This window comes from Bacillus rossius, chromosome 1 (assembly GCF_032445375.1).
Source record: "Bacillus rossius redtenbacheri isolate Brsri chromosome 1, Brsri_v3, whole genome shotgun sequence".
In the NCBI taxonomy this organism is placed as follows: domain Eukaryota; kingdom Metazoa; phylum Arthropoda; class Insecta; order Phasmatodea; family Bacillidae; genus Bacillus; species Bacillus rossius.
The window spans coordinates 291,488,507-291,513,669 of NC_086330.1; the positions used below are offsets into that span (position 1 = coordinate 291,488,507).

Consider the following 25,163-nt stretch of genomic DNA (forward strand, 5'->3'; position numbering starts at 1 on the left):
TCGTAACTTATTTTTTACATCAGGTTTCACGCGAAACACCTCCCCACTGCTGAAAAAAGCATCATGAATTACAGGATCAAATGTGCAGGATCATGCCTCAGGATCAAAGGTATATCTGAAAACACCTGGATACGCAATTCGGAACTTTTACTACATAGAGCAGTTAAGATTCATAATATTTAGCAAAATTAAGGAAAGTATAACTTACAAGTAGAATCACATACAGATGTGAGAATGAATAGTTTTAAAACATATTTCAATAGACATGCATTAAAAGTTGTCTACTTAGTTCTATGACTTTGTCAGCCCACATCATATAAGATTAAAGCTTAATTCTGAAGGGGACAGAGTTTTCTGAAGAAAAAACTAAATGCTTATTTTTTTAAACCAATATTTGACATTTAAGCGAGTGGTAAGGTCAGAGTTGTGTATTACAAATACAGTGATATGATAATGATTGTTGGTTTTTGTGTCAGCAGCATTAAAATACTTATAAACAGTGTGGATGGTTGATTAGTTTTGCTGCTTGAAATTTTTTTTAAATATTCAAATGGTTGGCAAAGCATTATCAATTAACCTATCCTAACCAACCAATCATTGCAGTGAAATCGAATTATTATTGCTTCAATTTTGTTACTTAAGCACATAACCTCTGAGAAAGATAATTATTAAAAATATTTTAAGCTAATGTCTGACAAGTGAGGCTTCATGCTAATTTTAGTTTTAAATGTGAAAAGTGTATTCACTGATTTACTTAGATATTTATCAGTAACTATTCTGCGAAAAGGCTTTGGAATGCTTCACGTAGTTTAGTAATAATTTACTGAGTTTTTAGGTTAGGTACGTTACAAAGAGTGAATGAGAATGGTTAAGATAGGTTAATTACATTCATACTGTGAAATTATGTGAATGGTTATTTAGGTCAGGTTAGCTACATTAAAATTCTTGGGTAATTATCTGAATTGTTGGTTATTAATTACATATTATAACTACGCCAACCGAAACCTTCACATACCTATATTTTATAGTAATTTTAATATGTCCAAACTAACGTAATCAATAATGTACAAATTAATAGTTTTAATTTTGCTAAGCAAATGTGAATTCACCCATATTTGCAGTTATTTTTGTATAAAACATATACTAACCACACGTTATAACGGTAAATTGCTGGTTAACCAGTTGTGAAGTATTTTAACGTATTAAACATATTCCAACCACACGTTATAACGGTAAATTGCTGGTTAACTATTTAAAGAATCATACCACAGTTTCACAAAATATTTACCAGCAACTATATAGATAGAAGAGGGGGTGAAATTAATATTTATACAAGAACCGCGCCTAGACAAACAACATAGCCTACATGGAAAATATTTCACTTACCTGCAACAAGTCCAATTAACTGCAAACACCCCAATCTTCCAAAATTATCTTGGTTTACTCATCAACCATTTTTTAGATCAGCACTTGCTCACATACAAACGGAAACGAGGAAATAAATAACCTGATGCCCACAATATTCAATTTCCAGCACCATCACGGAGTTGCTTCAATAACAATAAAACGGCATAGCCAACAAAATAAAAACCGGAAAGTAGTGTCGCCAACCAAATGGTTTAGTTGCGCTAATAAAATATTTTGTTGGCGCTACAAAATATTTGTTTAAAATGTTATAATTTAAGCAAACATGCTGTTTGTTTAGAAAAATAATACTGATTTGTTTGACTGAACCAAATATCTGTTTGAAGTGTTGGACCAAACAAATATGTAACTGCTTGGTGCAACAAATAATTTTTAAACAAATAATTTGGTTTAGAGAACATGTGTAGTTTGTTTGGAACATTTTACGTTTAGTACGGTCAAATAAACGATTGGTAGGATCAAATAAATATTGTTTGAACGAAACAACCATCATGCAAACAAATATATTTTGTTCATTGAACCAATCCTTTTTCTCAGTGTGTATTATGTATAATTTCACTTATAAAAAAATTGACCTTGTGATGTAAAAAAGGTCATAAGAAAATTTTATTAAACTGCCTGAATAAGTACTGATAATGGTTCACCAGATATTTGTAAACACACTGGTATAGCAATTTATTGAAACGTTTTCTGCTGGAAAACTAAATACCTCCCCCAAAACGAAGTACTGGTTGTATCGGCTGTGTTAAATGTAACCCAATGAAAATGTAGTTTTAAAAGCCTCGGTAAATATTTACTTGGGCGGTATTTCCGAAAAAAAATGTTAAAAATCCTAAAATACCTTTATTTTATGCTCTTCAACTTCCTCTTTTCATTAAAAGTGGCGGAGGTAAGAAATTCCAAATACTTTAGAAGATATCGAATTTTTAAATTTCATCATATGTAGTTGAGCGGTATTTGCGAAAATAAATGTTAAAAATCCGAAAATACCTTTATCATATGCTCTTCAACTTCCTCTTTTCATTAAAAGCGGCGGAGATAAGAAATTCCAAATACTTTAGGAGATATAGAATTTTTTAATTTTGCAATACAAGACCTGTGGAACCATTCCAGCGGCGCCATTTTTGTTATTTTGCCGTGTGTTTGTTGAATACGTGAATCGTGAATACGTAATTAATAAAATGGTTGATTAGGTCAGGTCAGTTACATTATTAATACTTTCAAACTAAGCCGACATTAAAAATTATTTTGCGAATTAATTTTAATGGCTGTTTAGTTTTAAAATATTAATAATGTAACTGACCTGACCAAACAAACCCGGACAGACGGTGAACAGTAAACTAAAATGGTCGATTAGGTCAGGTCAGTTACATTATAAATACTTTCAAACTAAGGTGATATTAAAAATAATGTGAATTAATTTTAATTATTCTTTAGTTTTAAATTATTTATAATGTAACTGACCTTACCTAACAAACCCGTAACAAAAGATGTACAGTAACAACTCACGTAAATTTTTTTGTTACTTATTACTTGCGCAACAATATCAAAATAACAAATAAGACTTTAAATTTAGAAACGTTAAAAACTCACCTAAGTTGGAGGCGGTAATTAAACACCGTTTTAAACAATAATTGAACTAAATAATCACGTATTAGTTCATTTGAATTCTGGCCTATCACGAACAATCACGTGACATCATTATCCAATAAAAAAAAAAATAGATACTCGTACGTAAACAAGAAACAATGGTGCACGCACGCCACAGGAATGCGCTGGTTTTGTGCTGAAATTTAAAAATTCGATATCTCCTAAAGTATTTGGAATTTCTAATCTCCGCCGCTTTTAATGAAAAGAGGAATTTGAAGAGCATATAATAAAGGTATTTTCGGATTTTTAACATTTTTTTTCGCAAATACCGCTCAACTACATATGAAGAAATTTAAAAATTCGATATCTCCTAAAGTATTTGAAATTTCTAATCTCCGCCGATTTTAATGAAAAGAGGAAGTTGAAGAGCATAAAATAAAGGTATTTTCGGATTTTTAACATTTTTTTTCGGAAATACCGCCCAAGTAAATATTTACCAAAGTCTCTATTCAAAGAACTGTTTTCTCAGAGGTTGTTACACATGTACTATGTAAAGGTAATCTTATGAATTGCAAGGAGGGGCCATGGCGTTAAAGTGATTTTTGATGGGGTCAGACCCAGGTTTTTTGCGAATGGGAAATGTGGTGGACACTGCATGGTCAGTGGAGCATTTATCCCACCCACTTACTCTTATCACCCCGCATCTTCTCTGATGACCTCGAAGATGACCCAACATTAAGCACGTTGATTAATTAATTTTTTCATTCAAGACCCTAAACCTAAAGTAACTCTAAGCATTGAGAGAGAAAATATAATTTTCTTCTCTTTTTATGATATCCTAAATTTTGCAATTTGTGTCCCTTGTCTTTTGGAAAGTGTAAATACGGGTACAAGGTTTTAGATGCAATCATGTGATGTTTTTGGTGGTCGTTGGTTTCTGTGATCGCTGAATTGTTAGGTGCAATTGGCAAAGGTCATGGGTTTGAACCCAACACACCATGTCTCAAACTTGGGAGTACCTAGTGGATTAGCCAAGAGGTTCTGAGACTACCATATTCTTGCATGTCTTGTTGCATTAAGCCTTTGGGAGTCACCTTGTGACGTAAAAATATTTTCAAACAGATCAAACAAAGTAATGTTTTCCTGGGGCATACACAGGTACGCACGCGAGAGTGACGAAGAGGAAGACGAGGACCCGGACAAGATAAGCAAGACGGACGTCAACCTGGAGGATATTGAAGCGAACGCCGCGTACGCCATCGCGTGTGGCAGCGGCAGTTTGGGCACGGCGGCCGCCCCAGTGTCCGCCTGGGACTTGTTCGAAGCAATGCAGGTGGGTGGTGGAAACTCACTGGATTGAAAATATGTTTTCAATTCCTGGAAAAAACAGGAATATTCACATCATCCTAACGATAGTTTGAATAATTTTCCGTACCTGTGTTATCTTAATATCTTAAAACTGGTTTCTATTTTAATCATCAATTTGACTGCAGTTAATAATCATAAGTGATTTTTTCTAAAATTATAAATGTAAGGAATGCAAAAAACTGTGTATTAATGTGAAGCACAATCAAACTTATATAGTTTTAAGCCTGATACGATTCAATGATGTATCGTTTTAAAGTTTGATATATTAAATATATTTACTGGTTTTTGTTTTTGAATGTGCAATGTTGTTTACATAATTATGATTTAATTAATTACAGTGCAAACTATATATTTTGTAAGCAAACATTTCACAGCCATACTACACATTGTGTGTTTGTTGAAATGTGTTATTATAATAATGCTTAGTGTAGTATGTCTGTTATCTTGCCAGACAGACTAAGGAGACACGGAAAACATGCTAGGAAAGACAGTGAAACGGGATAAATTCAGGGAAATTGGTTGAGGGAGATTATAGGAACTCTGAACGGGGTTCTTAAAGTATTTGTAAAGTCCTTAATTTGATGGTTGATGGCCCTTAAAAATTTCTTAATTTGCTTGTAGTAAATGCAGAAAATATAGAAGATATTGATTGTAAAATGCATATAATTTTCATGTTCAGAGTACAAAAAGTCACATCGTAAAATATTTGTTATAAAACTAAATAAATTTGGTGGACCCATGTAAAAATTGTATGATTATATATTCTTCGAGGGCCTAGGTGGCCTGAATGAGGCCAAACCCAGATCTTTTGCGAGTGGGAAATATGGCCGACATAACAGCAAGTCTTTTGGTTTTCTTGGGGTACTCTAGTTTTCTGACTGATCACACGTTATTGTCACTAACATCCGTGATGTCAGTGAGATGTTAAAACACTGAATCCATGTTTTACCAGAAGAGAAAAGACATAAGTACAAAATTAATCTATGTATGACTAGCTGTGGTATCTGGCTTTGAACAGGTCAATATAGATTTTTAACAGAGCAAGTTTTCCTTTATGAATCACTGTAAATTATAATAGAATTATGTCAAGTGTCCGACCCATTGATATTTCATTAAGTGGCTTGAATATCAAAGGACTATATTTATCTAAATATAATGCTATGGTTTTTAGCAAAACTGTGTGGAAACTAAAAATGGAAGTTGCATTATTATAGCAAACTTGTATTGTGCTATTGGGAACAGCTTAGTTTAAAAACTACTGGCTATGCCTGCCCCTTAAATGTCACTTATGCCACTTTAGACCTCTACTTAATTTTACCTCTAGTTTAGGCTTAAAAAGTCTTACAAAAATCTTTTAGATCTATGATTTTCTATAAATATTAATATTACAATTGACTGTTAATGACAATAATAAATTATCTTCTGCATTTAGAAATTATACAATGGTGACTTTCTTTGTCTTTTTAATTTGTTAATTAATGATGATTTGTCTGATTTCTATAAAACATCTGATGTGAATGAACTTGTTCACCAACTAAATTCCTGTATTTGTGGGGGGGGGGGGGGAAATCAATGGTTTCATTCTATTGCCAAGAAGAAAAATACCTCTAAATTTCCTTATTGGTTTTCAAGTGAACTGAAAAAATGTTGAAATTAATGATGGGTGAAATCCCAGTTTTCTGGAATCCAAATTTAGGATTGAAATCCCAAAGAGTACTTTGAATATACCCCTCGAATCCAAATCTAGGTCTGAATGGTACAAAATAAAATAATGTTCATGAAGTTAAAAATATTAACTGTGGTTTTATTAATGAACTAAGTTTTTAAAATCAATACATATTTTAATTTATTTTATATAATTGTAAAAGTATATTGATACTAGCTGCAGTACCCGGCTTTGCCCAGGCTGAACACCGAGTGATATATTGTCCGCGAGTTACAGCAAAATGGATAGCGATATGTCCAGTGTGGTGGACATTAAGAAATGACACATAATTACTGTTTGTGTATCTGTGACCTATGGTTTTCTGTTTACCCATGGCGATCGGTTGAAAGGTTTAGAAGTTGATGCGCTACAGCGCCATCTAGCGGCGAGTTACAAAAAAAATTGTTAGCATAAATACCTTCTCCATGATAAAAACACTTCGATGTGCCAACTTTCATGGCGATCGGTCAAACGGTGTAAGAGTTTATCGACGACATACATGCCAACATCCAATTTATATATATTCTTATATTTCGAAATTTTGGGGCTTTCACTTTTGCGGAAAGTGGATGTTCAGGACCTCGAATGGTTTGGAACACTCCATCTCGAAAGAATAGATATTTGAAATTCCTGAAATTGTCAAAATTTTGGGGCTTTGTTCCTAGAGGGGGGCGGGGGGTTCGAGGACCCTGAATGGCTCGAAAACACTTAAAATCAAAAGAGATAGATTTTTAAAATTTTTTAAACTTTCGAAATTTTGGGGCTTTAACCACCGGGGGGGGGGGGGGGGGGGGTGTTGACGTTGAGGACCCCGAATGGCTCGGAAACACTCCAAATCGAAAGAGATATAAAGGAATATAAGAATGTAGGCATTTACTGTACTCCTATCTACCATAATAACAATATTGACAAGTAGAAAGCTTATTACTTACCTATTAATAATTATCTAAATAAATTAATAAATAACTATGTTTAAGAATTTACGTACATACATAATATTAAACTTCAAACTATACACACCAAAAAAAAAAACTAAGGATGTTTGTGAAACTATATTTATTTGTCATAATGTTTAAAACATTTGTAGGATTTCTTTATATGTAAATCTGTGGTGGCAATATTCCGCTTATCCAAAGGAGTATAGAAATTAATAGAGACATCACTCCCTGTACACACCACAAATCTTTGAATTAGGTATAAAAAAAACATAGTCCAAAATGAAACAAAAAGTATAAATAACAACTAATTTGACAAAAAAATTATACAACTGGAATGACAATGTTAACATCCGCCTTAAATTTAATGGAAGTAGGTCGGTAAGAATATATATATATAAGAATATAATGAAATTAAAACATACATAAATAAAATTATCTCACACTCAACCAAACATAATGTTTAATATGAAATAAAGGAAGATGGCAATTACACGTAACTATTCTAATTAATAAAAAAAATCAACTTTCCTGAAATAGTTAAATTAAAATTTTTCTACAATATATTACATAATTGATAAATATTTCTGGTCTTCGGTCTCAGCAGCCCTAAGACTCTTGACGCTCAGCAGATAAATTATAAACACTAAACCAAACTCCTTGCAAATAAGTAGGTAATGTAAAAAAAAATAACAATATTGACAAATAGAAAATATTAGTAGGCCCTACCTACCTATGAATAAATTTCGAAGAAATTTTTAAGTTTAAGAATTTATGTACCTACATAATATTAAACTTGAAACTATCCACACAATAAAAACCTAAGAATGTTAGTGAAACTAATTTTTTTTTATTTGTCATAATACCTAAAATACGTATGTTTCCAAAATGAAACAAAGTATAAATAATGACCAATTTGACAAAAAAAAAATTGTACAATTTGAATGACATTGAAAACATACACGTGAAATTTAAAAGAATTATGAGTGCCTAGGTAGGGAGGAAAAAAATATATAGAAGAAATTAAATTTAAAAAATGGGTGCGTGTACTTAGGTACGCGCATGTGAAGTTATACTTCTTTGGCATCATTAAAAAATAGTTTTTAATTGCATGCAAAAATATTGTGTGGAGTCCCTCCGCATGGAAGAAGTGAAACTTCGTAATGTGGAAATGAAAATAGGAAGGGGTAGAAATTGATTTTTAGTGAAATCATATTGTATCAAATCAAACTAAAAAAATAAAGGAAATAAATTTGTAACGATTAATAGATTGATCTTCAGAGAGAGAGAGAGAGGGGACACCTATTCAATGTCTATAGAACTAACTTTTTTATGAGAGCAGATTTTCATGAAATATATCATGAAATCATTCAACGATAAAACCTGTTTATTTAATTAAGCGGACGGGTTCGCCCCAAGGAGAAAATAATGCGGCGAGACCTCGTGGACATAGAGAAATGACACACTCACTATTTATGTGTCTATGAAACATGATTTTTTTCTGCAATTTAAATTGTAATATACAAAAACGGTATTGAAAATTGAAACAAATATGGCGACACTACAAACTGTCAAGAGCTTTTTTTTTCTTACTCTCTACTTAGTTCCTTACAATAGCAAAACGTAACGTAATGGCTTGAAAGCTATTGCTCGGCAGACATAGAGGAATGACACTAACAGTTTGTATATCTATGACACACATTACATTTTTTAGTTTTTTCTTAACTCAGAATCGAGATAAAATATCCAATTGTGAATCTAAACCATCCTCGAATCCCCGTGAACTCACACAAAAAATTTCATCAAAATCGGTCCAGCCGTCTAGGAGGAGTTCAGTGACATACACACACACACAAGAAATATATATATATAAAGATGAAGAAAAAATTTGGCCTATCAGTGTTCAATTTTTTGGTTTACTTTATTTCCTCTAATATTTTTTTTCAAATATTGGATCCTTTGAATACTAAGAATATGATGATATTTTAGGATTGGAATGGCCCATCCCTAAAGCTTATATACGAGGGCCATTAAATAATTAAAGATACAAGTTGATGTATGAGTTGCGCAGGAAAAAAACAGTATTGGCAATCTTTTCGTGAAGATTATACAAAGGAATTTCCATTTGTTCTTAAGTCTGAAAAGGGCAGCAAGTTTGCCTTCTGTAGCATTTGCAGGTGCGACTTGAATGTGTCCCATGGTGGTAAAAATGACATTTCAAATCACGTGAAGTCTATCAAACATACAAGCTATGTAAAAAATATTGATTCTATCCGTAAAATAAACAGTTTTTTTGTCAGTGCCGGGCACGGAGCCGATAACGTTATTAGAGCAAAGTGTTTGTTCACATCGTTCTTGCTTGAGCACAATATCCCGCTTAGCGTATCTGATCATGCGGGACCGCTGTTTCACAAAATGTTTCCCGATTCAGAAATAGTGAAAAAATATGCTTGTGGAAGAACTAAGACAACAGCGGTTGTGGGAGAAATGGCTAGAGAAACAAGAGAAGGCATTATACAACAGTTACAGAGAGTACCATATTCCGTGGCAACAGATGGAACTAATGATACCGACTCAAAAATATATCCTATTGCAGTGACGTATTTTGACAAAGATGTACAAAATGTTGTTACAACTGTTCTATCTTTACCAGAATTACAGGGAGATGCAACTGGCAGAAAAATTGGAAATCTAGTTGTCATTGAACTAGAAAGTTTGAATGTACCTTTAAGTTATATGGTGGGATTTTCTTCAGACAACGCGGCAGTTATGCTAAGTTATAAAAATGGCGCAGTTCAAGTTTAGGTAGAGAAACAGAAGGGGCTCATTGTCATGGGCTGTTTGTGTCATTTAATTATTTGGCTGGAGAAAAAGGCACTGCTTGTCTACCGGTTAAAATCGATGAACTGTTGATAGATATATACTATTATCTACAAAAAAGTTCCAAATGAAAAGACAGCTTAAAAAAATTTCAAGCACTCCATGGTGAAGAAACAAAGAAAATATTAGTACCAGATGGTTGTCTCTTGGCAAATGTTTGAATAGACTTGTTGAAGAATGGGATCCATTATTGAGTTTTTTCAAGAACGAACTGAGTGCACAAAAACCACATTCTTCTAACATGTCATCTTTTGTGATTCCCAAAAAAACTCGATGGTGAAACAGTTGCAGCTTGGAAGTAAAGAAGGTTTCTCAGAAATCTGGTAACAAACACAACATACATTTCACTGATAAGACAGAAGGTACCTCTATGAAAAGAAAGTCAAGTGCAGATGGTGAGTCAGTTTCAGCTGGGTCTAATAAGAAAGTGCTTAAAAATTCTGAGAGTAAAAATGTGTCAAAGCCTGCAGTAAGTTCAATGCAAAATGCATCTCGTGAGGAAATGCTGTTCATGACTTTGTCATCCCCTGTAAACAAGGCATGTCTGTTTATTTTTATTAAGTGTGATCCCAGTATTTCATAAATTTAATACAATATTGAAGTCATCATCTCCACTAGTTCATAAATTGGACACACTGTTGCATGATTTCTTGAAGGAACTGATGCTAAGGTTTGTTGAACCAAGTGCTATGAAGAACTGTTCAGTGCTTGAAGTAAAGTACCATTCTGTTGAAATTCAGCGACTTGATGCAGATTTGTTAATCAGCAATGCAGCATCATAGATTGTTTGTTCATTGAAAGAAGCTGATAAAATGATGTTCTACTCATCTGTGAGGAATTACTTTGTAACTTCATGTGACTATATAGTACATAAATTTCCTTTCAAAAATGAAGTCTTGAAGAAAGCAAGTGTTGCGGACCTTGAAAACATTGGCAGTTCAAGTTTTAGCAATTTCAAGTTCTTCATTGAAAGATTTCCATTTATTTTACCTGTTGGTGAGAATGAAACTAAAGACCAGGCATTGGACAAGCTTCAGAGTCAGTTTTCAGTTCTTCAGTTTGAAGATATCTCTTCGTTTGTCAAGATGGAAGAGTCGGTAGTTGCTAAGTGGGTCAAAATATCTCGTATTGTAGATATCGTTGGGAAACAAAAATTTGACAGGGTATTCAGTGTCATGCAGTCAATTTTAACTCTTCCGCACAGCAACGCTGAGTGTGAGCGTGTCTTTAGCTTTGTAAAGAAAAACAGGACTGAGTTTTGCTTGCAATTGTCTGCTAAAGTTCTTGAAAACATGTCTGTTTTTAAATGCAAGCCATCAGGGGGAAAGTGCTATGAGCAGAACTTCAGTGACAATTTTTTTAAGAATGCAAAGCATGCAACTGTACAAACTCTTATGAAGAAGAATTAAATCAGTGCAGCTGTGTTAAAGAAAAGCTGTAACTGTTAGGTACCATGTGTGTAAATAATTGAAGTGTAATACAAGCTACAAGACAGTCCAAATGAGCTGAATTTATGAAATATAGAGGTAAGCGAAGAGTTTTAATCATATTTTCTTATGTGTTTCGGGATTTTTTTCCTACATTAAAATTTAAATCTTATTCCAGGTGTATTTATGTATGAAAGTTTTTTTAAAGTAATCTAAAATGTTGCACATATCTTGTTTCCCATGAAAATTTGCCGTGCCTAATTTACGCTGAAGTTATGAGTTTTTAAATGTTTTACTGATTTCAATTTGGAAAAGTTGGGAAGTATGAAATTGGTTTGTGTTGGGTTTTTAAGGTTAGCGTTCTCCCATACACTGCTAATGTTGTTTTCTCTATGCAATTATTGATGCATTTCTGTTTTGTAAGTTGGCAAATTCGCTGCGTCAACATTTTTGAATGTACTGCTGAATGGCTCACTAATTTCTTTGAATTGAAAGTTTTTTGTGAAAATTTTGATTCTCGTATCTTTGACATTATTGGTTTGTTAGACACCATACATGCGGCAGATAAATTTTTCCAATACTGGATATTTACTATTGCTTGCATCAAATAAATGCAGATACAACTGGCTCGAAATTTGTTTTTTGAAATTTCAAGCTCTTGTTGAGCAAAGCAAACTGCCTTTTTTTTCACCTTCCTTTTTTAAAGAACGCCGAATTGTAATCACAGCCTGTTAAAGCGTGAAATCGTAGCAATGCCGTATCCAGTGATTGGCCTAAGTTGTACAGTGATGTAATGTCGATGTACCTTTGATTATTGCCAACACCGGCATCCATCCAAATTGGCACAGAATTATTTACACAATGCATGTTCCCCAGCATTATAACAAGAATGTCAGTGTCTACGCTTTTAATAACATAAGCATCGAAATCAATGGTTCAGACATAATAAATTATTTTGGTGTCTGCCTCTTCGTGATTCTTACACGTCACTTGTTCGTCTATTGATCATTGAACAGTTTTGTTTATTGACTTGTAGCAGTAACAATCATCAAAATCCAAGTATACAGTTTTTTTTTGCCAATTCTGTGAAGCAAGCAGCTCTTTAGTAAAATCGGCAGGCCTTGTTTGATCTGGTCCCTATTTAACGTATGCATGATTTTACATCCATCTCTTCTTTCACATTCATTGTCTTTGAAGGGTGGTGAAAAGTAAGGATCAAAGACTTAATAAATCAGAGTCGCGCTGAATCTTGTCACCATTTTGAGAATTTTTCGGAAATGTTGCCAAAAGTTTTTGAAACTTCCCTGATTAAGTGAAGCAATAAAAACCCATTCAGTGTAATGACATTTGTGTATGGTAGAGGCTGCCTCATTATTTTCTTCTCCAATAATTTCGTCAAAGCTGCTTTTGTGATCTTTAACATTGTTCCATCTAAATGGGAAATGGACATCAGAATGGGATTTAATGGATATGACAGCACCTTTACAACATCAATATTTTGTTCCATTGATACTCCCATCATTCGCCAGAGAAAATCTCTTAGCATTCAAACTTCTTGCATTTTGCTGCCAACTATAACCAATTTTTATTTAAAAGCAACTGAAAAATATGAAATAGTATTCATTTTTATTGGTTTTTTGAATCTATCCTTTGTTGCACCACATTCAGAAATAAAAGTTTCCCGCAAACAATTTTCTGTTTCGTGTTGAGAAGGAAACCAGCATTTGTATCTGGAGCAGTTCTCCCTGTCACAATGTTGTAAATAATTTCCGGATCCAAGTCAGAATTGAATGGGTTGATGTTCCTTTTGACTGTGTCCATGAATATCTTGAGAAGACCTGAATTCTTTTTAATTTGATTTCGTTCCATATTACAAGTTATGGCTGTGATTTTTGCAGCCCAGTTTCTTCATACACGTATGATATTGTCGATCTGATGCTGAGACTGCATGACCAACGTTGCTGAGCAAATATTGAATTGGTAAAATGTATTACCCTCGTCAATCGTCTTGCTGCATCAGCATTTATAGTCTGCTCCATAGTCAAGTGTACTGGTTATCTTGAAAAAGGTGTGTTAGTTCGTTTCACACCAAAGTAACCTTGTTCCAAAATTTCTCTCAATCCTTGATGTGTACTGTCAACCTTGATCAAATTGTTGTGGTACTTTACCAACCACCTTGCATAGTTCGGTTGATTGAGAGTAAAATTTAAATGAGCTATTGTAGGCAAAATGCATTAGAAAAGTTCGAAATCTCCCATATGAATGCTCCTTGTAATAATTTGGTAATAATTAATGAGCTTGATGTACATAATCAATGTAAAATTGAGGAGTTTTTCCGTGTCAGCCTTACAATGTCGCTTTCTGATTTGCGAGAGCGTCGTTTTAAATTATTTCACTCAAAATTTTGTTTTCTTGAACATTTGTAAGCATTGAAATCACATCCTTATAAACTTTTAATTTTTGACACTCAAGAAAAGCTTTGAAATGCAAGATTACCAGTGCAAGGGCAACTAGGATGCAACCATTTGTATCAATTAAAATGTTTTCCGCTGATGAAACCATTCACCGAACCTTGGGCTAATAGTTCGCTTTCCACCATCATGTAGGACAACCCACAGTGGTCAATGATTTTTCCAACCGCTTTGAAGTAGGCCATTACTAAGTGAAAACTGCCTAGGTGAATGAAAACATTTTCCAATTTCAGGTGCTCATTAGATTGTATCTGCAAAGCAACTTTTGCTATAGCCAAATTGTAAGTTATTTGAATGTAGAGTTGTTTGCACTCTCTAACTGCTTTCTAAGCCTGAATAATTGTTTCAACGAGGGCTGATTTTTCGGTTGGAGATACAGTACACTCCCTATTTAACGCGGTTGTCGGGGGACATAACTTTTACCCGCGTTGTTGCATAACCGCGATGTTTCGATGTGACCAAGGTCAAAAGGCATAAAACACCGCCTGTGTTCTAATAGGTCGGCAAGCACGCACAGTATAGACGGCCCGCCGTTGTGCGGACTTTGCATCCGCAGTTTTCACTAAACGCGGGTGAAAAAATAAAAATAATAAATTTTAAAGATAAATATTAAATGTTGAATTGTTTTTAATTTTCCGCATGCCGCGCACAGTTTGTCGCACGGCCTACGAGCGCGCCACACGCCGCCATACACACGTGCGGCACACAAGCTGCTGCCAGTCTCGTGGTGTCAGCCACAGTATCTGCTTCGTCAGTGTCCGTAACAAAGTAAGTGCAGTGTGTGCGGTTACACACGATTCTGTGGTCGAAGTCTTCTAAAAAGAAAGGCCGTAGTGATACTTCAAACCGAATATGAATCGCAAAGTACCGAGTTTGATTAACAAAATAAAAATTCTATATTTACTTACAGATAGCTTGTCTTTTGCAGAAGTAGGCCGCAGATACAGGAAAAAACTATTCTAGCATTCGTACAATAAAAAATAAAGAATCGTCTATCGTGTCAAGTCGTTAAACTTTATTATCCATGCTTACAGTAAATTATAAATGGTCACGTGTGGGAAACAAAAATTGCGCCAATTTAATTTTAGCGCAATCAGTGACGCCGTATTAAAAACCGTGTTAAACTATGTCTTTACTTATTTCACCAAACACTGTGTCGAGTTGCTGAGTGTGTGTTTCTCGGATCGGCAAGTGTTATATTCCCCAGCCTCTGGTTAAAGGTCGGGAGACCGCTACACATGAACATTTCCGGGAATTGTTTACTACCTCACGGCAAAAGTTGTACAGTATGGTTCACGTAAGTATTGGACCACTGGGAATTCCTGGGCAAAGATTAAAAATACGCTAGCTGATTTACTTTACCATTTAATGTTAAAACATTATACCAAAGTAAAAAGATGAACGTGTATAATACAATGAATTACCCAATAATATAACGTCTGTAGGTTTAAGTTGTAACAAAACATTTATATTTAGATGTACCAATTATGATTTTGGAGTGGAATTTTAAACACCGGACTACCTGATTTTGCCTTGTACGCAGGGACGCTGCTCAGTCAAGTGACTCATGCTCTGCCTGTGTGCTGCGTGAACACATTCCCTCCCCCACTCCCCCTCGTGTTTCTGCCCGCTCTAATCTCTACCTCTCTCCATATTCTCGGCTCGCCTCTCCCTACCCAGCGCTTGCCGACAACCAAGCCTATCCAACATCAATCCCCAGCCGAGTCACGCTGGATAATGTCGCTGGACGGTGGGCTTTATCAGGTCCCCTGCTTCATTTGTGAGATAAAGCGACGTTAAGAACTAGTGTTTCAGAAAATATCACTGGGCTGGATTGGACCATAATTTGAAAACACTACAAGATAGAGGAATAATGTACGGAGATATCTTGTTTAGAATTTCACTGCGGACATTTTCTACGCCTAGGCTTTTTTCTGCCCGATGCTTAGTTTGTTAGTTACAACGCAAAATTATCCTAATCGGCTATCAACAATTTATTCCATTATTATTCATTTCTGACTGGGGGACATGGTTTGACCCGCGATATACCCGATTCCGCGATCAATCGGGGCGCGATATACCGGGAGTTTACTGTACGTTATCGGAGTGAGATAAGTCTTTTGGTTTTGGGCTTTCGTTTGGTATTATTTTACTTTTAAATCCTACCCACGTTGGTGTATTCGGAACTTCAAAAGCAGTGAAAACATTCACAGCTGATCTATCTTTTTGATAGTTGACAAATTGTGCAGAAGTGATTGTCGCATTGGATTGTCAATTGAAAGTAGAGCAGCAATCATTTTTAGTTTTTTGAAATATGGAATCAACTCTGGGAAGATAGCTTCGAATGATCTTCGTCTTTTACTGCATGATTTTTCTGCAGATCCTCCAGTGTTGTGTTGGTGTATTCCTGTTTACCGTCATTGGAAGTATCTCTCTCATTTTGAAATATAATTCCAACGGTTTCGTGAATAGTGACATCGCAGCTAGTTTCGACAAATCAGTCAAAATTGTTGAAAGCAACTCCTATGCATAAATCTGCAGACTGTGTGATTCCTGTGGCAAATAGTTAAATGATCGAAAGCAGGAAAAGTCACTTTGGTTTCAAGTTCTTCAACGGTGTTGTAACTACAACAATGACCATACCTGTTTAGAATGTCGATCACCTTTCTGCTGCTTCTCAAACTTTTCATTGCCATGGCCAGGGTTTTGTGTTTCAAGGTTTTCAGTAGGCCATTCTGAACGGTATAAATTGCGTGTTCACAAAGAGATTGTACTCTTCCTAATTTGTCAGTACTTTGTCTGGGTTTTACAATCTGCACCTCACACTAGTGTCATGAAAAAAATCATACAACTCTACTGGAATTGTACATTCACCAGTGATCAAATCAGTGGTCTGTGGGCTATCTGGCAAATCAGTTTTCTTTATCTGCATAATTTTTTCTCATAGGTTCAGAGTGGTTATTTTTAAAGATACATTGATTCATCTAGTGATGTCTGCAGGACATACAGTGTTTTGATTATGCATGAACACTATTTTTAATTTTTGGCCAAATCTTTTAGAAGTTTTTCCCCTGATCTGCTGCAGTTTATATTCGTCATCATCATGCATAGAGTCCTCTTAGTGTAATTCCAGTAAATTATTCTTAAAAGAGTGTAATAAAGAGCAGAAAAAAATGCATTTTCTTCGTTCCAACACATGATCTTTGATAAAACTGGCTAATGGTTCAAAAGTGATTTTGTTGTTATTCCTTTTAATGTACAATCACTTGCTGGTCAATGTGAGTCGGTAAATGATCGAAAATTTAATTTGGTAAACTGCTCTGCAATGCTAGGAGTAGACCAAATATTAATTTTTTTTTCCAAGATTTGTAAATCATTCAATTCTGTCGCTTGGGCTTCCAAGGTATCTTGGAAAATATTTGTTTTCACTGTATGGAATAAACATTCTTTTCCTTTTGCTTTTGCGTGAGCTTTGTCACAAAATATGCATTTTTTAATACTTCCTTGTGAACTAATTGTTGTAGTCAAGTGATACCTTGATCGGTTGTTCCTCCGGTTCTTCTATAATACATACTGTCTTCAACTGAAGTAGATTGATGCAATGTTACAGAAGACAATACTGGCTTGAACATTTCTTTCTTTTTTCAAGTATTTACATATGACCGCAATGAAACTGTTGCGACATTTATTGTGATATCCTTTTGTGCCACTTGGGCAGATGGTAAATCATCATCACCATATTTCAACCCATGCTTAAGGAAATTTTTTTTATGTCCAGATACTTCTCCAACATTTTTTCATTAAACAATAATATTTTTCCACTTGCACTATTACAAATAACACACACTGGCGAAACTGAAGCCATAATTTTCAATTTATGAAGAACACATTTAAAATACTGTACATATTCGAATGCTTGTAGGCACATACCGAAGACCGTGATGTTCATTTCTTTGACAGACTCTTTATCCGTCCGGTGTAAAGGGCAGCTAGCAGCTGTTCTTTACTATTATGTCCGCATTATTGTATAGTTCTTATACGTGGGTTTTATCCAGCTCAATATCCAGTGAAAACTTTACTTTAATGTATAGATCACTAGAATTGTCATATAGAGGAACAAACAGTGCAAGAAACAATTTATATTACCCTTTAATACATTGTGTAACTGATAAGTTACATAGTAATTTAACTCTGTATAAAAGAAACTGACATTTTATTTCTACCTTAATGCATGGTGTAGCTCTTTGTATACATTGCAGCTTGGGCAAGAAGTTCTAGCTGCTACTCATAGATAGCATAATGAGTCAGTTTTCATGTACGAACACAAAGTTTATCTTACTGATTGCCATTATATTTATTTATGGAAGTTGAGCACGAATAGTTTTTCTGTTTAGTTAGCCCTCCAGAATATCTAAAATGTTTTTCATTTGAAACAAGATAAGTTTTTTATTATTTTTTTATTTTTTTATATTGCAAATATCTATTTTTAAATAGTTTTTCAATTATTTTGGTTTTAGTGTATGTAGCTAATCAGCCTTGTGAACATTAAAGGCTTGTTGGACATAGTATATGATAATACTGCTTAAAAATAGCAAATAATAATTAATATAACTCTTTCTTCCTGTAATCCATAACAAAAGAATTACATACAACGTGGATAGTTAAAAATAACTGTAGCATCTGATTGATTATTTTGCGCACATTTCTCGCTCTTTGTCGGGGCCTGGCGAAGTGTTAGGCTATATATTTTGGCCTTTCTTTTGGCACACTCAATCTTGAAGGTTCTATCTAATGAAAAAATGTATTCCCAGCTCTCTATAAATGAGACAGCTTCAGCTCTTTTTTTACTCACCTTGAACGTCTCCTGGCGCTATTTTTCCCCCAACCAAAACACCTGGCAATATTATACTTGAATTAAAAACATATAGCTTCAATACCACACCAAAAACCAGAGTTCTATAAATCAAACACTTTCAATTGATTTTGAGACCTCGCTGCAGCTGTACCACGCCCACTCCCACCGATTTACACTTGCCAGGCTCCCGAAACAATCAATAATGATGGTATGGCGGACTGATTAGAGGGGATTCGTTGCTCTATAAATTGCAACCCCTTTTACGGGGGTTAGCTCTTAGACTATAATTCCCTATCCTTGTCTGTTTCTTGGGGGGAAAGTTCCTATCCTGCCCCGCTGTATTAAAATTTTGACTTTGCTTGAATGTGGTACCTCAACCTTTTTTTTTTTTTTTTTTTTTTTTTTTTTTTTTTTTTGGGATATCGGAATTATGGAAAGTTTTTGTAAAATAGTTTATAAAAGAATCAGCCATGTGTATATAGTAAAATCCCGATGTACTGTGAAAAAAGTGTGTTTTCAAGTAAAAACATTTTGAAGATGTGCCAAAAATTCATTGGGAGCACGTATTTCCTATTGAAATCAGTGTCTTATTTATTTCACTGCTTGTTAAAAGATACAGTAGCACCGCACATTTCACAGTGTACATGCTTGTTTTGGTGACAGGTAGTCAAATATGTTTTCCTTGGGTATCTTTTGGTTGGTGAGGGGAGGGGGATCGGAAGGTATATGTTATTAATATAAATTTATGTTTGGATTTTAAAAATTGTAATTTTTTGCCAGAGATGACTGAACTTAATGGACTTGGTGAGAAAAATGCCATATTTATACATACAGCCCTGGCTGTCATGGGGGGGTGGGGGGGGGCAAGTGGAGATAAGTCGGTCCAAAATTTTTATTACGACCTGACATATTTCCGGAAACCATAAAGGGGTTTTACTGTTCTCTGAATTCAATTTAAATCATTGCTAAAATCAAAATAATATAAAAAACTACCACATTAAAGCTCAGTCTCTCACGCTAGGTTGATTATTTATTTTTGTTGTGAATGGTATTGTTCAAAGGGGCCATTCCTAAAAATGCCTCACTATAGCTCTTTAGCATTTGTTGTCACACATGTCACTAGATGTTTGCTAAATGTTAATTGAGCTGTAAAATGTCACGCAAGTGAACGTAATAAGGAATAATTTTGTGACTCTTTGCAGCTACTATATAATACATAGGTTATATCTATTGATGAAACAAAAAAAAATACATCAGAGCTATAGTGATAAATCCGCAGGAGTGGTCCTCGAATGGTAGCAATTACAAGAGAATGAAGATGGTATGTGAGACAGTGTCTTAAGCTCTAACTTAGCCACTTGTCTTGAGCTTTACCTGCAGTTACATGCTATGTGTGGTCGCGCAGATCGAGCGAAGGATGTTCCGGGCAAACTCCGTGTATGTCATGAACATGGAGCGGTTGATCATGCTGCTCGAGCACCCATCTCATGAGGAGATTGAAGCAGTGAGCAAGTGCTGAGGTCATGGACTTCACTAACAAGCTGCACACTGATTAAAGGTTTGCAGCACCTCGAAACAAGAATATTCCGGGTCCTTGCCCCTTAGCTGGCATATTCACAGACATATGTTTATGAAGGCATTACAAGCAGAGTAAAACTGTTGAGTTTCTCAAGACAATTGGTAACCAGTATATCTTCTATCAGTTGTCAGTTCAAGTGCAGTTTTATTTCTGTGTCTCAGAAACAAACAAGCCAAAGACACAATTGGGCAATGTTACAGGGGAGTTAAAGAAATGTTCTTTCAATGATATTGTGCTAACCCTGAACCTCCATGATAATGTGGTGGACAAGAATGAACTTATGATTGATTTCTTTTCCAGCAGCTTCTTAACACTGTAAGTGGACTTAAGTTTGGCTTAACTAAAGCTTTGGACTTGGGTTCTTATATCTCGCTGAATCATTTAAATAAATTATTTCAGTTGATCTCGATGCTATGGTTCAATAGAAAATAAACTTTATTTTAAGACATAATTTGCAATAAATTAAAAATCACCTAATTGGGATATAGTCTCTTTTGACTCTTAAGGTAAAGATTTAAAATTAATTTTTTTTTGTATTATAAACAGGAAAATTTTCTAATGCTTGTATTCAGTTGCAGTTTCTGTTGGGTGGGTGAAGTTAAGAATTTAAAGTGTTTCACTGTAATTGCCCATGATACATTTTTAATGATCTTGACAAAATGGAAAAAACTAATTTATTCATAAATGGTTTAAAATAAAGTTTGAATTACAATAGAAAGGGATTTCACATACCATAAACGTATTTGAGCTATTTTTATGTATCATTTTAAATTGAGGGATATATTTAGAAACGAAAAGATCCTAATATTGGTTGCAATTGCATCTATGCGATAAAAATTCTTTATTGTTTAGTTTTGAAAATTTACATTCTTTATGGCAGATATCACACATCAAGTGATTTTGAAAATAATATAATGTAGTAGTTTGTATTGACAGTATTATTACACTTGTACATTCTACTAAATTATATACTATGCTTTATTTAAGCCAAATGTTGAAAATTAAATGATAGAACATGACCAAAATATTTGAAATCGAGGTTGTTTCTTTCAGTTTTTATTTCCCTCCTCCTCCTCTTTTTTTTACTCTCAAGTAGACAGAAAATTTATCAGTTTTTTGAGTATATTGGCAAAGGATTCTGATGTAAGGAAAATAAAACTTCTATTCTAATATCTATGAAGGTAATCTGGAATTTTTGTCCTTTAATAACTGAAGGAATGTTTTAGAAAACGCATATCTCATTTAAGGCAGTTTGATTAAGGTGAAAAGTGAATTGAAGCTGAATTTGAATTTTAGAAGTGCTCTTGATAGCTCATGTAGGAAAAATAAAAATAATTGGGGGAGGTTCAGGTTTTTCTGATGTTTTATCTGTATGCAGTTTTCTAGGACACTAGTTTTCTAGAACACAATTTTTCTTGTTGTAACCACGATAGTGAATTTCATCCTTAGATTGCAGTAAGCATTTACTTTCTCTTTCCTATGCTAAATTTCTGCTATTAGCGCTGTCTTTGTTTTGGTGTGCTCTGTTGCTAGATGCACACCATAGAGCTTCAGAAACATCTTTGTAATATAATGCTAATTGTTAAAGTATCAGAAAAATGGTTTTTTGTAAGTAAAATTTGTAACAAGATTTGTGGAAATACATATTCCTCGTGTATTAATTAAAAGCATCATATAAATATTTCCATTTTTTATTTCTAATGAGATGTAATTGAAAAATGACATCTTGGTTTCAACTGGTTTTGTTAACATTTTGTTTGTATCATTCATTTTGAAATGTTTGGCTCTTCTCAGCATTGCACATACGTTCATGGAATGCCTTGTTATTAATAGTGAATGTCTGTTAAAAATGTTTCTCCTGTGAAATATTAATTGGTGTTTATAGCATTTAATATTTTTTGTCAGAATGACTATAGCTGTAATTATACATGTCTGTAAACACTATTTCATGGTCTTGGAAAAATCAAGACATAGTATAATTTAAAAAACATATAATTTAGTATGGTGAATGATGTTATACAAAATAAGACTTTTAATTTTTCAACCCGGGTGGTATCAATCAGGCAACAGTCAGTATTCACCATTTACTCTGAACTGCAATCCAAGTGTGAAACATATTTTAGAATGTATACACTGCAAATTAACTAATTTCTGATGTAAACCCAGTCTTTGACTAAGATAGTCATTACATTGTATTATTTATAGGTGGTACTATGATTTCAGTTCACAGTACCAAAAATTAGTTCTAATACTTCATTCTATAAGTTACCCTTATTACTTACTGTAAGTAACTTAAAAAAATATATTTTTTTTTTGTACTTTAATACTTAATGTATTTGTTAGTTTTTAAGTTCTTATTGTTATAAATTATTGAAACACAATGAAAATTCAAAGGAAAAGTACATTCTGCTTTGACCACTCAACCTTGAAGTATAGCTACGATGTTTATGTAGGCTTTGTAATGATAATTTAATATTAAAAATTACTCATTTATTTTTTAATTTCATTCTTGTGATTTTACGAGCTTAAAATTTCAAGGAATATTTTAAAAGTAGTATTATAACATACAAAAAAGTTATTTTTAAACAGTAGAAATCATGATTTAAAATGTGTGCATGTAGGCTGCCAAGTTCACACTATGTCTATCTGACAATGCTGTCATGTCAAATGGCTTAGACAAACCACAACGAAGCAGCACTCGTTCCCCGCTATTTCTCAAATGGAATATTATCATAAAAACTATGAAAATCTACCTCCATAGTTGCTTTAAGTGAATGTAGATGTTCGAATTTCAGTTTCTTCACTTTAAGTCGCTCTTTGTGTAGCCTGGGAAATGATTTGAATGCCATGGCAGATTTATTTTTTCTTATCCGGTTCGGCAGAAGAGTCCAGTCATCTGAGAATTTCAACTTGTAGAGGATATTTCCATTTGGACAATACCTCAATGCTTTTAAATCAGTAACAGTAGATTCTCCAGGCTTGCGTCCGGGTCTAATGTTTGAGTACAAGTGGTGGTGGTCGAATCGTCTGAAGTATTCATGGTTTACATACTTGACAACATAAGGTCTTGGATTCTTTCTTGCATTTCTGCATGCATGTACATAATCTGCTGGAACATTTATAGTCTTATGTTTCAGTTGTCGCTCAATTGTAGCATGCATGGAGTCTGCCTCCATTTGTGTGTGTCCCTTCTCCAAATATTTCTGTTCAATGACAACATTGTCATTGCGATGTGTAGAAGAGCATTCGACAGAGTAGTATTCCTATTTTGAAAACAGCAACCGTCGCTGTACAGAATGAGTTTATTTTCATTCTCTGGTAAAGGCAACTGTGATCTTACAAAGCCTGTAATCAGTGTAGAGAATTCATTGGCTGTTAGGCCCCCTTCAGTCTCATTCCATAAGAAACAATATCCATCATGTGACATTAGATCAAATAATGTGAAATTGTGGACAGCCAGTTTAGTTTTGTAATATAAACTGGAAACATTTGAACGAGGACAAAGCACTAACGACTGTAAGTCCATTGTGTAGACACACTCTTCACTAACTTTATCTGAACCCTTCAGTCTCATTTCATAAGAAACAATATCCATCATGTGACTTTAGATCAAATAATGTGAAATTGTGGACAGCCAGTTTAGTTTTGTAATATAAACTGGAAACATTTGAACGAGGACAAAGCAGTAACGACTGTAAGTCCATTGTGTAGACACACTCTTCACTAACTTTATCTGAATCCTTTTCCTCTCTTGCCTCTTTCTTTTTTTGCTGATGGATCTCGTACTGATATTGAGATAAATTACCAGCTTTAAATGCGGCACAAAGATTGCATTCATCTTTCTTTGGTGTGTACAGACTTAAATTGTGTTCTTCAAACAATTGTGAGAAAGTGCACGATGAAAGTGGCTCAACTCCTCTACTTATACACTAGTCATCCTTGTAAAACTTGTACAGCTGAATTTTTGACATCCACATAGGTTCCAAATATTGTTTGCTGTATGATGCATGGCAGTAATGAGATTCAACTTTGCTTAATTTTGACAAAAATTCTTCTAATGATTTCCTTCCTTCTGGTTTGCGGAAGCTGTGAAGTTGAGGCACGTTCCTCTCTTCATCATTGTCTTGTGTTTCTATTTCCTTCTCAGGATCTTTCTGCCAATTTAGGGCTGCCCACTCTCCAACATTACGTGCATTCAGAAACATCTTTGTACATACTCTTATTTTTTCTGATCCTTTCTTCAAAAAATATTTACAAGAAAATGTTTGTCGGAAAGTTTATGCATTTTTCCTAGCTCTGTGCCTTTTAGTTGGGTTCATTTCAGTTAATAACCTAACAAAGTATTTCTTTTCCCCCATTCCAGTGCCCAGTACTCCTTAAAATTGTGTTCCCTATCAGATTCTGTCAGCGAAAAACACATGTTGCTGCTGTTTTTTTTCCTTATGCAGTTGCACCTAGGCTTAATAGATTTTTCATTCCTTTGAATATTGTAACACCAATAACCATCAAATTTGTGCTTCCCTTTGTATTTTTGACCTAGTTTACGTGCAGTTTTTGACTTTTTTATCTTCCATGATTTACTTTTCACTTGATGATGCTTCCTTCTCTGTTTAGAAAATGTAAGCTTGCTTTCATGAACAGCAACTTCTTCTTCCATTGATGGTGGCATGTAATCTGGGTCTACCATGTGGCGATACACCTTCCAGAGTGTCATTAACTTCCTTCTGTGGTGATGCTTTGGCACTTTCAACATTATTTAATTCTTCATTACTTTCCACAATTGCTTGGCTCCCTATGTTTAGCTCTTCTGTAGAAACACCCAAATCTTTGATTAAATTTTCTGTAACAATTTATTGTTGCACATTTTTGTGTCAGTCGATGAAAGAAAAACTTTATTAAAAATACTACTTGTATCGATAATTGCAGAT

At 34.3% G+C, this 25,163-nt stretch overlaps 1 protein-coding gene across 3 annotated transcripts in view; it reads left to right on the forward strand.

The window, feature by feature from the left end:
- The window catches only part of LOC134527737 (transcriptional adapter 1-like), a 140,480-nt gene extending 117,869 nt beyond the window's left edge, over window positions 1–22,611 (forward strand). For all 3 annotated transcript variants that reach the window (XM_063360661.1, XM_063360663.1, XM_063360662.1), the window contains 2 exons: window positions 4,174–4,348; window positions 20,062–22,611. In XM_063360661.1, the coding sequence (XP_063216731.1) occupies window positions 4,174–4,348; window positions 20,062–20,175 (289 nt within the window). In that variant the 3' untranslated portion in view covers window positions 20,176–22,611. The remainder of the gene's footprint in view (window positions 1–4,173; window positions 4,349–20,061) is intronic.
- Window positions 22,612–25,163: the final 2,552 nt, after the last annotated feature.